The sequence below is a fragment of the Dipodomys merriami genome, unplaced genomic scaffold (genome assembly GCF_024711535.1).
Source record: "Dipodomys merriami isolate MVZ:Mamm:240054 unplaced genomic scaffold, mDipMer1.0.p SCAF_15, whole genome shotgun sequence".
NCBI lineage: Eukaryota > Metazoa > Chordata > Mammalia > Rodentia > Heteromyidae > Dipodomys > Dipodomys merriami.
In genome coordinates, this window is record NW_027202826.1 from 21,673,664 (window position 1) to 21,689,288 (window position 15,625).

Here is a 15,625-nt window from a genome sequence, read left to right on the forward strand (position 1 = left end):
GACTGAAAGGTCCATGTCAAAACATTGGAACGATTCTAAACTCATTATTGTGCTAACACAAATTCTCATAGTCCCACACTGACTTCAGGGGGTCACAGGTGAATGACCAGCCAGAAGCCACACACATGCGCCTTTTCTGCCTCCAGGCAACAGACCACAACACAGTGTCCCCAGAGAGCGCACCTGTACACACCCTTAGGCATGCATTCAACCTATGAGCTGCAGGTTAGACTATGTGTCCTTCTTCCTCCTTGCTTACCCCCCACCCCCAGCCCCACACAATGGGACTCTTGTTTGCTTCTGTAGCATGTGACACCATGGTCCCTGCTTTGCTTAACTCAGGCTGTAAGTCTCTCAGGTAACAGGTGGCAGCTTCCCTGTTGGATTCTAGGTAGAAAAAAAAAATCATGACCTCATAGGGGTGGAGCTCTGGGACTCCACAGTGGTGGCTGTGGCAGCCAGGTGAGCTTGCAGTAAAGCTGTTTAGTTAGAAGGGGAGCAGTTCAAGTCCTCACTCCAGTGGCTTTAACTCGCACCCAGAGGCACCTTAGCAATCAGCATTACCAGCACATCTCTGAAGCTTGTCATTGCCTTACATGGAGCCCAAAGCAGCCACTGGGAAAGAAAATGTGGGCCTCAAGAAGAAAAATCTGACCTTCTTGAGGTCCAGACTGTATATGCTGGAGAGAAGGAAGACTGACACTGTGGTGGAGAGCGGTGTCTCTGGGGACCACTCTGGTACTTTGAGGAGAAGCCAGTCTGACAGGACCGAATACAACCAGAAATTACAAGGTAACCAAAGAAAAATCAATTGGCCCCAATTGCTGCACTCCCAGCTTCAATTTTAGTCTCCCCTATCTGCAAAGAAAACACTTAAGGCAGAGGAGAAAAATCAAATATGACTCCCTCTTCCCTTGGACTAAGAAAACAAAGTTAAATATGATTCCTAAGTAACAAGGAAAAAATTTACTATGTGGATCAATTGTCAGAGGCAACTCTGAAGATTTCTTCATATTATTAGCTTTTCACTACTGAGGCTAATATTTTTTCCTTCTACCTTCCTCTTTCTTTTCCCATCCCCACCCAACTTAAAAAGGGGGAAGCCCTAGATAGCAAATGATGTAGAAATGGACATATATAAGCAGATGCAAAATGTCACACTATAAGATCTATGTAGGTAATTGTACTGAGTTGTGATTGTGGTTATCATAAATGGGGATATATTCGTGTCTGTGACGAATAAATAATGGCATCGTGAGTGAGATAGTATAAGAGAATTTGCTGAAAGTCATTTAGATGATCAGACCTTTAGAGTGAATTGAATAAACACCCAAATATGGGAAGAGATGTTTAGCATGTATATGTTGAAAGAATTTTGAGGAGATAGCTACTAAAACATGTCCTCTGTCTCAGGCTCTGAATTTCTCTTTTTCCAATGACCCTTCCTCCTAAAGTTCATTTGCTGTGGTAAAACTCATCTTAATGTTGACATCAGCACCACCCATGTAATCCTCTGCTTCCAACCTCTCCTGTTTTTGAACTCAATGTGTGTTGAACCCCCCTCATCCCACCAAGAGCTTTCTACCTGGATTTAAAACCTAATGAGATTAGAAAAGCCAGTGGGACATGCTTGTACTCAGTAGATCACTTTACTGAAAAATCAGTTTAAACTTGGCTATGCAACTTAATTACTAGAGATAAATGCATTTAAATTAAATCTCTAAAAATTATAACTAGTAGATAATTTTTTAAAAAAGGATCTGTTGTTCAGCATTAAATTGCAGTTAGTCTTAAAGGAAAAGAATTTGTTTTTAATGAAGAAGGATGATGTTTGATTTCTGAATTTAATTTCTCTCAGGACAATATTGGAAAGAATGCAGAATTTTAAATCACACACATTTGCTTTCCAATTCTGACTCTTTAGCCTACTACCAACTCAAGACTTTGAGCAAATTCCCTAAACTTTCTGAGCCCCAATATCCCTATCTGTAAACATGAAACTGATGATGCCATATAATGTTGCTGGAAGAATAAAATAGATAAATACCTGAAATATCTAGTGTATTGACTGACACTTGTTATATGTTCAGTAAATAGTAGCAACTTCCAGTGTTAGAAATAAGGCATACCATAATGATAGAACAAGGTGTGCCCTGGATAACTTATCTTCACATACTTTGTACATCTTTTTTCAACTTTTTTTTTGTTTCTGTTTTGATAAACTACCTACAGAAATTCAATAGGCGTCCACTGCTTTATCCCAATGACATGTTTGTTTTGCTAATTCAATATCTTTTTGGTTCAGTTTCCATTAGAAACTGAACATAGGAAATAATTTTTGCAACTCAGGAAGTTTTGTTCCTCTTCCTAAGCTTACCTTAAAAAATTTTGTCTATGGCTACACTACAGCAGGTAGTGTTGGTTACTTTGCAAAAGTATATATTTCCATTTGACTTATGGATATCTTATCTTCTGCTGAGTTCTGCTACTGAGAGTTGAAGGAAGACTCAGGAATTTACCCATGTTCCTAGAAACATTTGTGCTTGCAAGAAATAGCCAGAGAATGTAATAGCTGTAAATTTAGCTGGCCTCCTGATAAGTAATGTTTTGTAGTTGTAACTCAGTAAAATCTAAGTGTGAGATCTAATTCCTAAGAGAGTTTTAAGACTAACTACTACAGATACTTTGGTAACAATAAAGGCATTTTTTTTCTGATGAACGTTCAAAACAGTCAGTTCTCTGGGTTTGCTATGCGGCCTCCATAAGGACCACTATGTCATCTTCAAAACAAATAAATGCGATCAAGTGGCATGATAGAAATAGAGGCAGTATCAGCAGTTCCACAGGAAGATTGGGTGGAGAAAGCAGTTAGGTCTTTAACAGATGATAAGTTGTGTATGGCTAGAAGGTACAGACTGGAAGGAAAGGACGTTTTAACTTCACTGTACTTAGTCTGAAATTATGTTGTTCCCTTATTTTGCCTATATTACCTCTCATCTCTCTTACTGTTTGCATATATTATGAAAAAGGACTGTCTTGTTAACTGCTCCATTTTGTGCATGGTTAGTAAGACTCAGTAACTCTGTGTGTGTATGTGTGTGTGTGTGTGTGTGTGTGTGTGTGTGAGTGTGCTAGCACTGGGACTTGAACTCAATGCCTCATACTCTCACTTAGCTTGCTTGCTCACATCTGACACTCTATCATTTGAACCATGCCTGTAGTCCTCTAGTCCAGCTTTTTCCTGGTTAGCTGGACACAGGTCTCCACTAATAAATGTGTTCTTCACTAAAAAATTAAACATAGTATTGCCCATATAATAACTGAATCTGACAAGTCTTTTTCATCACAGATGGCATTTCAGGGCGCACAATGGCTATTCCTCAGTTCACTCCCTTTCTTCCATTCACTGCAAGGGCCTACATCATTCTAGTTTCCAAGCTAGCTGAGTGTCTTATCACCTTTCTACTGGGGCCAGAGATTATCTAAGTAAGGAAGTTGTAGAAACTGGAGAAGGATTTTGTATATGATTAGGCATGTAAATTCTTCAATTCAAATGTGCACAGCTTATATAAAAGTGTTTATTTATTTTTTGGGTCCCGTCGTGGGGCCTGAACTCTGGGCCTGGGCGCTGTCCCTCAGCTCTTCAGCTCAAGGCTAGCACTCTACCACTTGAGCCACAGCGCCACTTCCGGCTTTTTTCTTTTTGCTTATGTGGTGCTGAGTAATCGAACCCAGGGCCTCATGCATGCAAGGCAAGTGCTCTACCACTGAGCCACCTTCCCAGCCCAGCTTATATAAAAGTGTAAACGGATATAGACACCTAGCTATACAATATAGATACAATATAGGTAGGTGTACACAATATATAACTATACTTTGTATAAAAACTTTTCTCAAAACCGTACATGTTAGATATTATGGATATGGCGGTTTACCTCTCCATCTGGGCACTATGATCTGAATGTTTGTCTTTCCCAACAAAATTTTTAGTTGAAACTTAATTTCCAGTGTGATGGTATTTAGAAGTATAACCTTTGGGTGGTAATGAGGTCCTGAGAGTCAAGCCCTCATGAAGAGAATTGGTATCTTTATAAGAATATATTAAAAAAAATCTTATCTGCTATGTGTTCTATGGATATGAACATCCGCAAACCAGGAACTAAATCTGACAGGAACATCATCCTGGGTTTCCCAAGGCGGTTTAAGGCACAGAAACTATGATATATTTTTATGGTAACATCCTTGGTCAAGATAATAGGTCAGTTACTTTGATTCTCTATGGACATACTAAGTCAGTTTTTACTCATTTTAATGTATGTATGCTAATCAATCACCAAGAGCAAGAATGAAAGTGAATGGGTAAAGTGTTATTAAAACAAGTAAAAAAAATACCATTTAAAAGCCAATTGCAGAGCCGGGCGCTGGTGGCTCACGCCTGTAATCCTAGCTACTCAGGAGGCTGAGATCTGAGGATCGTGGTTCAAAGCCAGCCCGGGCAGGAGAGACCGTGAGACTCCTATCTCCAATAAACCACCAGAAAACCGGAAGTGGCGCTGTAGCTCAAGTGGTAGAGCGCTCGCCTTGAGCTGAAGAGCTGAGGGACAGCGCCCAGGCCCAGAGTTCAAGCCCCACGACCGACAAAAAAAAAAAAAAAAAAAAGCCAATTGCAGGTAGTTCATGCCTGTAATCCTTACTACTCAAGTGATTGAGGTCTAGAGGATCAAAGTTTAAAGCCTAGCCCAGGCAGAAAAATTTAATATACTCCATCTCCAAAATATCAGCAAAAGGGAGCTGGGCATTGGTAGCTCACACCTGTAATCTTACCTACTTGGGAGCAGAGATCTGAGGATTGCAGTTCAAAGCCAGCCCTCTCAGGAAAGTCGGTGAGACTCTTATCTCCAATTAATCACAGAAAATACCAGATGTGGCACTGTGGCTCACGTGTAGAGTTCTAGCCTTGAGCAAAAAAGGAACACAGGGACAGTGGTGCCCAAACCCAAAGTTCAAACCTCAGGACTGGCAAAAACAAATAAAAAAAAGCAAACTAACAAAAACAAGAACAAAATGCAGGACTGCATATGCCACTCAAGTGGCAGACCAGCAACATAGCAACCAAGCCAAGCAAGTATGAGGTCCTGAGTTCATTCTCCAGTCTAACAAACAAACAAAAAACAATCTTCAGGCAATATCATAAATGTAGTGCCTACTATTTTCCTTTTACAAAGTTTATTTCACCTTTATTGAGAAAGAATTGATTGGTTATCTTATGAAATCCTAAAGGTCCTCCCCCCCATTGGGATGATTACAAATTACCTGAAGGCATGAACGTTACACAGAATCACATATTGTGCAATATGAGGCCAAATCACTCCACTAACAAGTTAAACGAGAACCATAGGAGACCATACCATTTATAATGTTTTTTTTTTTTTAAATTAAAAGAATAAGGACAATCTAATATGAGTTAACAATACTGGAAGATCTGGTGGTTTTTGCTCAAGCCCTAATGCAAGCAGAATAAAACCATTTGTTCAACTCTCTATGCACTGCCAAGTCTTTTTCATAGCTGCCTGTTATTTGAGTATTGAGTAGTCCTTTCCTTTTACCTGCCTCCAAACACTATTTAGTAAATGCGAATTACCTGAGCCAGTAATGTGACACCTGTACAAATAGATGTGTGTCATGATTTGAAGGGCAAATCTTTATGAAAGTCAAAGCATTTTAAGTAGATTCTGGCTCACTCATGCATAAAAACCAAAAGAAGCAAGATATGTTAATTTCCTTCTTTTTAAGTAATAAAGGTAACTTGCAGTCTTCAAGAGAATCATTTGTGTTAAAATGTGAGTCATCGAAATAAAGAAGTTTTGAGCTATTCTACTATGACCACATTGTAATAGACAAAATTACTCCTCCTGTGTTTGATGTGATTTTAGATGTGACTTTCTTGAAAGTGGCAGATATAAATTCAAATTGTGCTTTTTAAAAAAAAGTTCACAAGATAAATAAAAAGTCCACAACATAAAATGAGAATTCAGGAGAGAAGTCAGGATGAAAGAAAAGGAGCGAAGGATAGCATAAAAGAGAGAGCAGGCATGTGCCAGGCATAACTAGAAATGTCTTTTAAAATAAATGTTGGGGGAAAGTCAGGTAAGAGAAAAGCACTCAAACCACATTCTTCTTTGTGTCTGTTGATACAGGAAATAAAAAATGCCTCCATTTATGGAACTGTTTTCCATGATGGTCATAATCATATTGACTTCTGTACTTTTGTGGGTTTTGATTTTCTGGTGAGAGCGGAATTACCACAAGAATTGCTTAACTGTATGTAATATCAGACTTCGTGGCCTTTAGATTGGTCCCTCTGAAATCTTTTCCTAAGGAGTTGAGGAGTCCTTGAGATCAAGGTCACTTCCTGCTTGGGCCTCCTAGCCCTACTTCTAGATTATATCAGGTACTTAGAATTTTCTGTTTCACAGATCTCAAAACTGGCTCAAGGCCTGCTTGGAATTGTTCCCAATCTGTTCTCCTAGGACAGACAGTAGCTACAGCTGTGTGTATTTTTAGGCCTAAGGGGCAATTGGTTATAGGGTGTTTCTGAAGCTGGGTCTTACTAGATGTTCACCATGCATACAAAGCTCCCTTTGGGTTGATAGAAGAAAGAGTAAGATTCCACCCCTCAACGCTGGACAGAGTGGAGTGTACTCCATGGCCCTGGCTGAGTTTTGTCATGAAACGCTCAGGGATCTGAGAACTCTAAACTAGAGCTTACCTTCCAGATGGTTATGAATACAGGTGAGTCAAGACATAAGGGTATATCACGTTTTATTTAGCCGTTTAAATAGGTAAGCATAGGTGGTACTTGTAGCATTGCTCAGGTCCCACTGAAAGGCAGCAATGGTTAGTTTGGGGTTATTGGTGTTCAGCCCCTCCTACTAGATCCAAAGGGAAATTGACCCTTTTTGGGATTTCTGGCATGGCTCAGTTGGTAGAGTACCAGCTATTGGGCAAAAGGATCGGGTACAAAATTAAAGTCCCAGTCTTAGACCTAAAAAAGAAAATCCAAAAGAAAGGGGAAGGAGGAGAGAATTAATGTTATCTCATTTCAGGGACTGGACTAGCCAGGGACTTCATATATAGCTACTGAATTTCAACACCTTTTCAGTTCAGGTTTTACTGTTGAAAAAAACAGGTGGTAGAGCTTGGATTTGGACTCCAATTTTAAACCTTTGTAAAACAGAACGCATCTAATTAAGTGTTTCAGTGGGCATTTTATAAGTATGGTTTACTAATATGAATTTGGTGATAGCTCTACAGGTTTTGCTATATGATGACATTCCATTACTGTGGAAAAGGTTTTCATTTTGAAATACCCAATCTTTCAAATTGCTATGAATGGGTTGTGGATCAATAAATTCTTTTTGGTTATTAGGTTACAAAATTAATTTATTTGCCCTATAATAATAGCTTAATGATCTTTATTTCCATTTCACTGAGTATCTTGATGGTCTTCTTCACTTTTATACCTGTGTCATCTATTTGTATCTCAATACAATTATATATAGAGAAACCTATATAGTTGTCTATCTACATATATATATATATATAAATTGAAAACGTACTGCAAACATGGGAAGGCATACTACAGTTACCAATGGAAAGAATAGAGTTATATACTGAAAACAAGAAGCTCTTTTTATGGGTGGACAATATTTCAATAGAATTATATGAAAGTCAGCTGTAATTGTGAGTTGTAACTTAAATGTATCAGGGTAACATAACGTTGTAATTAAAAGCCTTTGTTCAAAGGTATTGTAATTTCTTAAATCAGAGAAGAAATGTATACTCCAGGATGCTGGCACTTAGGCAGCTTGATAAAGAATGAAAACTTATCAAGCTGGCATCCAGCTGTTACCTACGGAAGAAAACAAAAAGGTCATGCCATCTAGCTGCAGGTCTAAGTATTTGTGTCACAGTAGCTCCTCACAGAAATGGTTTTTCCTGAATGCTTCGTAATGATAGGTCTCTAATGCCACAACAAAAAGTGATCGCCGATCTCTGACTCTGTGTTTGTTGTGAAATGGTTGATGAAGATATTGTATATCTCTCTGTATACCAAAAAGATTTTATCCAAGGAAATACTCTGATCCCTCTTAGGAATTAGAACATGTTTCCTAGCTAGATAAAAATAAACAATTTACTATACTTAACAATCAAGAGTTTATACTTAAATTTGTACCCACTTCCTGACCTTTGTATTAGTTCTTTTCTCTGCTTAAAAGTTTCTTCTAAATTGTGTGTGTGTGTGTGTGTGTGTGTGTGTGCGCCTCTGTGTGTGTGTGTGTGTGTGTGTGTGTGTGTGTGTGTGTGTGTGTGTAGCCTGGGGGCTTGAACCAGGGGCCTGAGCACTGTCCCTCAGCTTTTTGCTCAAGGTTAGCACACTACCATTGAGCTACAGCTCCAATTCTGGATTTTGTCTCTTTATTTTTTCTTTTGGTAGTTAATTGGAGATAAGAGTCACACAGAGTTTCCTGTCCAGGCTGGATTCAAACTGTAATCATCAGCTCTCAGCTTCCTAAGCTAAGATTACGGGTTTGAACCACCAATGCCAGACTCAAATTTGTCTTTGAATGAAACAATCAGCTTTGACTGAGTGTCTATTTTACCCCTACTTTAATAATGAGTTCATGCCAATTTTATTTCCAAAATTCCTCTTAATTTGTCTAGTTCTCTTCATCCTGTTGGTAACTAGTTTAACAGTCTTCTCTTTGCATGACTAAAAAAGTAAAAGAAGTTGACATTAGCCCTATGACTATGACCAGAATCAAGACTACCTTCTCTGCACAATTCTACTCAAAATGAACCTTCTTAGTGAGACCTCTGACCACCCCTGCTTCATTTATGTCACAGTGCCTTAGCACTATTGAGTGTGCCATACATTTATGTCACAGTGTCTTAGCACTGTTGAGTGTGTCATACATTTTTTCATTCATTGTTTTATTGTATCTCTTTCATCACTAAAAGACATTTCATTGTTGTATTGCTAATACCAGAACACCATTTCTCAACTTGAGCATGGCTTATATTTTGGCTAGATAATTCTCTGTCATCCTGTGCCTTTTAGGGAATTAGCAGAATATCTGTTCTTTCTCTATCCACTAGTTGCTAATAGTCCTTCCTCCCACCACTTAGTGATAACCATCAAGAATGATTCTAAGCATGATACCAGTGGCTCTTGCCTGCAATCCTAGCTACTCATGAGGCTGAGAGCTGAGGATTACCATTCAAAGCTAGCCTGCGCAGGAAAGTCTGGAGGACTCTTATCTCCAAATAACTACTAAAAACCTCAAAGTGGAGCTGTGGCTAGCCTTGAGCAAAACATGCCCAGAGACAGAGCCCAGGACAGCACATACACAGAAAAGTGAACATTTCCAAATACTGCCTGAAAAGAGGGGTAAAACTATGGGGTTAAGAACCACTGACTGCCACAGTGAGAACCCAAAAATATTCATTGCATAATGAGCAAAGTGCTATAATGAGTATGTCTCATATAGCTAAAGTTCCTCATTCTCAGCAATGGGACAATTTACAACAAAAATAAAATCAAGTAACTGGGAAGGTTTCCCATGTTAATTTCCCATTCTATTCAGGGCTTAGAATCTGTCTTTTTTTCCCCACTCATCTTCTCCAGCTAAGGACTGTGAATAAAGACATTTCCAGAAAATAGCCATTTAGTTAACTCCTAATTGTTCTTCCTGTACTATGCTGATCACTGCTGGGAGCCTGTAAATTCAAACCAAATGCCACTTAAGTATTTCTCAAGCCAGGTAAGCTTTGTTGAATTCCTTTTTTGAAATCCACTTCTCTACTTTCGGCAGCAATTAACAGTCAGAGAAAATAAATCACATACCTTTCAAATGAGGATAAAACACTCCCTTACCCCAGTGTTTGAGCCCTTCAAATCCTGAACAGTGGAGCCTCTGCTCCTTCCACATTCTCACTTAATACCTCACTGGCTTTTCTCCAAAACCTGCCTGACATGTAATTATTTTCAACCTATTTCACAGAAGGCCTGCTCCATTCATCTTTCTGTGGGTCACATTTCCATTGAAATTGATACAAAAAAAAGATTTTACTGTGTGAAACGTGTCAGTAGGGTTCAATACATTGCGAAGCCAAGGTTTTGGGGGGAGAGAGGGAGGTTTCTAGGGGGGGTAGCTATGAAATATAGCATGGAATGAAAGAACATTTATAATAGATCTGAGTGGTGGATGACCATCTGACTGGAATCAAATTCTAGATTGAATTATGAGTAGGTGTTTGCCCTGTATGCATAGAAGTAGGGCCTGACTGAGACAAGGCAGGGTGCATTCAATGCCCTCAATTTCAGGCTGCTACTTAAATTACTTTTACTCTATATAAAAGATAGCACTGGTTAAGTCTCATCACCTTTTCTCCTCAGTCTTTCCCAGTGGTCTCCATTAGTTTGCATGACAGCATGACCCAGTTAACCAACTCAGGAATTGGAGAATCACTGACTTCCCTTGTCCTTCACACCTTACTTCTTTATCTCCTTAGCAGCTGTCCAAGTAAATGGCCACTTCTACCTTCATCCTTGCTCTTTCCCATCCTGAATATGGTTCCACAGATGCCAAAGTGATCTTGTTAAGAGAATCTGGTCATATCAGTTTTTATATTTTAAAAAATGTGTCATTTACTTACCAGTATAATGACTTGAATAAGCAGTAGTCCCTCCAAAGGCTTAGACCCCCCCTTCCAGCAGATCCAATCATTGGGAGGTGATGGGATCAAGAGGACTCTGACCTCCCTGACATCCCCAATGGATTAATCCATTGATAGCTCAATAATTTGACAGCATTTAAAAAAGATCGTGGTAAGCGGATGGAATTGTCATTGAGGTCTTTGAGAGATCTCTTGTCCCTGGCTTCCTTCCATCTTTCTCTGTCTGCATTGCCTCTGCCATGAGATGAGCAGCACTGCCCCATTGCTGCCTTCAATTACAATGCTTAGCCTCACCATAGGCTCAGAAACAATGGACTTGGTGGATCGCAGACTCAAACCTCCAAAACCCTTATCTCATGTAAGTCAGGTATTTTGTCACAGTGACAAAAACCTTACTAATACATTCATTGTCCTTCAAAAGCTCAGGTTGCTTAATGAGGCCTTTGAAATCTGTGTCTTAAAAGGTTCCCTCCACTCATCATCTTTTCTCGTCCTCTAATGCTTTGACGTCCCGCACACCAAGGCTGTTTTCCATATCTTGTTTTGTAGCTTTATAATGTGTTACTCCCTCCGATGTGCCACTCCTGTTGCTGGTAAGTCCCTTCTCTCTTCAGTTCTTGATAGCTCTTCCAGATGTTACTTCTGTCACAACTCTGGTGGGCATGATCACGAAGCTAGACTGTGCTTCTTAGAGCACTTACAGCGTATTTTAATTATGTCTGTACACAAGTTTTAAAATATTGATGGATAGTTTAAATTGCAAAATGATTGGTTTACAGACTCTTTCTAGACTAATTCTCTACTCAATCACTTATAATAGTCTTATTTAACGCCTAATAAAGGAACAGCATTTCAGCAATTTGACTTTATCAAATTATTTTAAAACATTAAAGCAATTTTCACAGAAACACATGCATATATTCTTTTGCTCCTATTCCCTCAATTTAGGTGAGTTTAGTTAAATTAGCATAATTACAATACAGAGTTCAGTTGATATTTTGCTATTTAACATAACTACTGGATTATATCCTTCTGACACTAAGGATATTGTTGTCTTCACTATGACATGGAGAGACAACACAGTATCTATTCAAATCTAATAGGTAATTTTAAGATGTTATGAAGTTAGATATAATTTAATTTCAAAAACTAGAGAATTGGCAAAATTTACTAAAATTCTTGTATTTATTGATTTTTACTTAGTAATGAACATGTTTGTGGCAGCAACAAAATTATGAATGACTTAGAGACCTTCTCTTTCACACTTGCTTCTATTATATTACGCTGTTCTCCAGTTCCATGGCTGGGCAAGTTGCTTGGTAAAGGGATGTGGAATGAGCACGTGGAACTTCTTAGTCTAGTGTTGGGAGAACAGAGGTGAATGTGAGGAAGGGGTTACTAAGTGAGGTATTAAACAAAACCTTAAAGTTGGTGTAAGACATTTTAAGTTTCAGCACTTCTTTATTAAGGGATAAGTAATATTTCCATAGAACTAACTGGAACTATCAAAATAGATTTTGGATTGTCATCATTGAGAAATAATATCAGCTCAGGATCTTCATCTTAATTAGTAAGGATCCAGTATCTTTAAAAGTAATGATAAACTGTGTACTTCCGCAGGCTATAGCTATTTAGGTCACTTTCTTTTAAATTTTCTTGAGAAGTACATTTTTAGTGAATTCTTTGAAACTTATTTGCATCAGTGATTTAGCTTTGGGGTAAATGGAAGAGAATTCCATTTTTAAACTCAAGCATTATTATACTGTGCCAAACAACATGCAAAAGCAATAACCCTATCGCACTTGAGTTCAGTCTAGTAACACCAGAGCCCATCAAGCCATGCTCTGAACTGGCTTTGTAGCACTCTTTGATGTTTGTGTGCTTATTCCTGCCAAGAAGGGTACTTTCCTGATGGACACTCAATCTTCCCCCTTTGCCCTTGGGGCATTTCCAAGGAGGAAAAGAAAGAGAGGAGAGGCAGGCACAGCCTTTCAGAGCCACATACAGAATAATGGCAAGTAAATCACAGTCATAAAAGCAACAAATGGCATCTTTTTTTTTTATTTTTGGAGAGGTTTCTATGTGTCAGACACTGAGTAAAGTGATTTTTGTTCTGTATCTCAATTCTTACAACCTCCTAGCAGCAAGGTTAAAATGTAGGTTTAGAAGTTGACAAGCTCAGGTGTGAATCTGGCCCCATTTCTTACCATGGTGAGCCCTGGGCAAATCACTGCAGCCCTGGGTTTTTCAGCTATTTTCATTCATAAGAGGAAGGAGTACACATCTGTCTTATAATGCTTGGAGGGGAAGATCCAGTACAAGTCAAGCTCAGTATTTGGTGTGCAGTGATCATTCAAACTATGAGCTGTTATTATCATTGCTATTGCTACTTTCCTTCTCTTTCATAGGTGAGGCAAGTTAGGGATACCAAATGGCTTGGCTGAGGTCACACAGAACTGAATTCTGTGTCTCACTATACACCTATCTATCACCTATCACATGATGCACTATCAGTGATGGCAATGTACAGTTTGAGGGTGGAGTAAAAGAGCCAAGATTCTGTGCTAATCACATCTGCTTTGAATCTCAGCTCTTCTGCACAATCTGGGAATCACGGGGATGTTCTACTGTTTTTCCACCTGCAAAATGAGCATAATTGGGGTTATAAGGAAGATTACAGATTATGTATAAAGATTGGTGCAAAATAAATACTTGAAAATGTTGATCTTATTAGGCTTTTATAAGATTACAATGAACATAATTGTAGTAAAAATGTATGATCAACTACTTTCAAAATAAATTTTAGCATATGCTTCTGAAAACAAAATGTGGTGTATACATGCATTGGATTATTACTCAGTCACTTTTGTGACAGTGCTGGGGTTTGAATCAACTCTTTTTGCTTTAGTTTTATTTTATTTTATTTTATTGAACTCTGGGCCCAAGTGCTGACTCTGAGCTCTTTTTGCTCAAAGCTAATGTTCTACCACGTGAGCTACAGCACCATTTCTGGCTTTTTTCTGCTGGTTAACTGGAGATAAGAGTCTCACGGACTTTGCTGTCCCAGCTGGCTTCGAACCACAATCCTCAGATCTCAGCCCCTTGAGTAGCTAAGATTACAGTCATGAGCCACCAACACCCAACTTTAAGTTTCATTTTTCAGTTAGGGATTTGCTTTTTCCTAGAGCCAGCCATAGACCATGATCCTCCTATCTCTGCTCTTGTGTGGCTGGGATTACATGTGCATACCACCATGCCTGGAAAAAGTAAAGAGATTCTGATACATGAAATAATGCAGACAAACACTGAACACATTGTGCTGATGAGGGCTGGTGGCTCATGCCTATAATCCTAACTACTCAGAAAGCTGAGATCTGAGGATCATGGTTCAAGGCCAGTCAGAGTAGAAAAGTCCATGAGATTCTTATCTCCAATTAGCCACCAGAAAACCAGAAGTAGAGCTGTGGCTCAAAGTGGTAGAGGCCTAATTCTTGAGCAAACAGCTCAGGGCTGGCGCTCAGGCCCTGAGTTTGAGCCCCACAACCACCAACAACAAAGTACATTATACTAATTGAAATAAACCAGGCACAGAAAGACAAGTGTTTTAAGATGCACTGAAATGATGTACTTCAAGTAGTCAGATGCATAGAGAGAGACAAAGAGTACAGGTAGATGTCAAGGATGGAGGAGAAGACAGCATGGGGATAGTTGTGTAAGAGACAGAGTTTCCATTTGTGAAGGGGGAAAGTTTACCAGATAGACTAGCCAATAATCAATAATGGAAATGTTGCAGACCTGCACAGTTAGAAACAGTTAACAGTTAACATGGTAAACTTTGTGAGATATATATATATATATATATATATATATATGTATATATATATATATATATATATATATCTGTATTCGAAAAAAGAGAGAAAGGAGTGTAACTTTATATATGAAGAAATAAAGACAATGTTAACATTGTCTAAATGATAGCCTATCTTAGGATCAGGGCATTTTTCTTCAGCCATGTTTTTGATGTTTTATGTTGAATTCCACCCGGAGGTCACTCTAGCCTTCACACTTTGTAAGAATGAGAAGGGGCTTACAAATGTTCCTGCCTGCAACAGATGTCTCTATTTGAATTGGCACCTGAGCATTCATCAGTGTAGATGCCACTGTAATGATACTGCCACGGGAGAAGTAATATTGTTCTGACACTAGAAGAACGTTTTTATTATACACATTACCTTGAAATAACATTTTTGCCAGGAAATGTGAGGCAGCACACACAGAATGTGATAGAAAGGATCCAGGCTGAGTACATTCATCATGTGTGCAGCCTGTGATGTATAGCCCCCACAGCCTGGGAGAAGAGGATGAAGTCAACTATGAAGGTCATCCCAGTATCCAGTGTGGAACAAAGATGAATTCCATATGCTGCTTAGTCTATTTGGACTTCAACTCTTCATTGTTAAGCCTTCCTTTCTATGTGAGTTTTATAACTCCCATAAGAATTTTTTTTCAAAAAGAGATCTATTTTGTTTAAATTGCCTACACTCCAAACCCAACTCAAAACATTTTGAATTGCAAAACATGATTCTTCTGACATTGAAGCATTTTTCTCTCTCTCTTTTCAATGACTATAACCAATGGTAAATTTAGGGAAAGAATGAATATGCCCGGAAGACCTTGTATGTCTCTATTCTATTAGTCTCTGCTTCAAAGTCTCGCTACATGATTCCTACAACCTCATCACTTTTTAAAATATTTTTTTCATCACCATTTTTAAAGGGTAAAATATTCAACCACTGGTGCTGGGAAAACTGGGCGGCCACATGCAGAAAACTAAAAGTGGACCCCAGCCTATCACCATGCACCAACATCAACTCAAAATGGA

General features: G+C 38.8%; 1 protein-coding gene across 6 annotated transcripts in view; it reads left to right on the forward strand.

Moving 5' to 3' along the window:
• The first annotated feature begins 405 nt into the window (after positions 1-405).
• Positions 406-15,625, forward strand: part of Arhgef38 (Rho guanine nucleotide exchange factor 38) — an 88,512-nt gene continuing 73,292 nt past the window's right edge. For 5 of the 6 annotated variants that reach the window (XM_070022385.1, XM_070022389.1, XM_070022390.1 and 2 more), the window contains exon 1: positions 406-792. In XM_070022385.1, coding sequence (XP_069878486.1) covers positions 597-792 — 196 coding nt within the window. In that variant the 5' untranslated portion in view covers positions 406-596. The remainder of the gene's footprint in view (positions 793-15,625) is intronic. The other variant, XM_070022387.1, reaches the window with a different exon arrangement.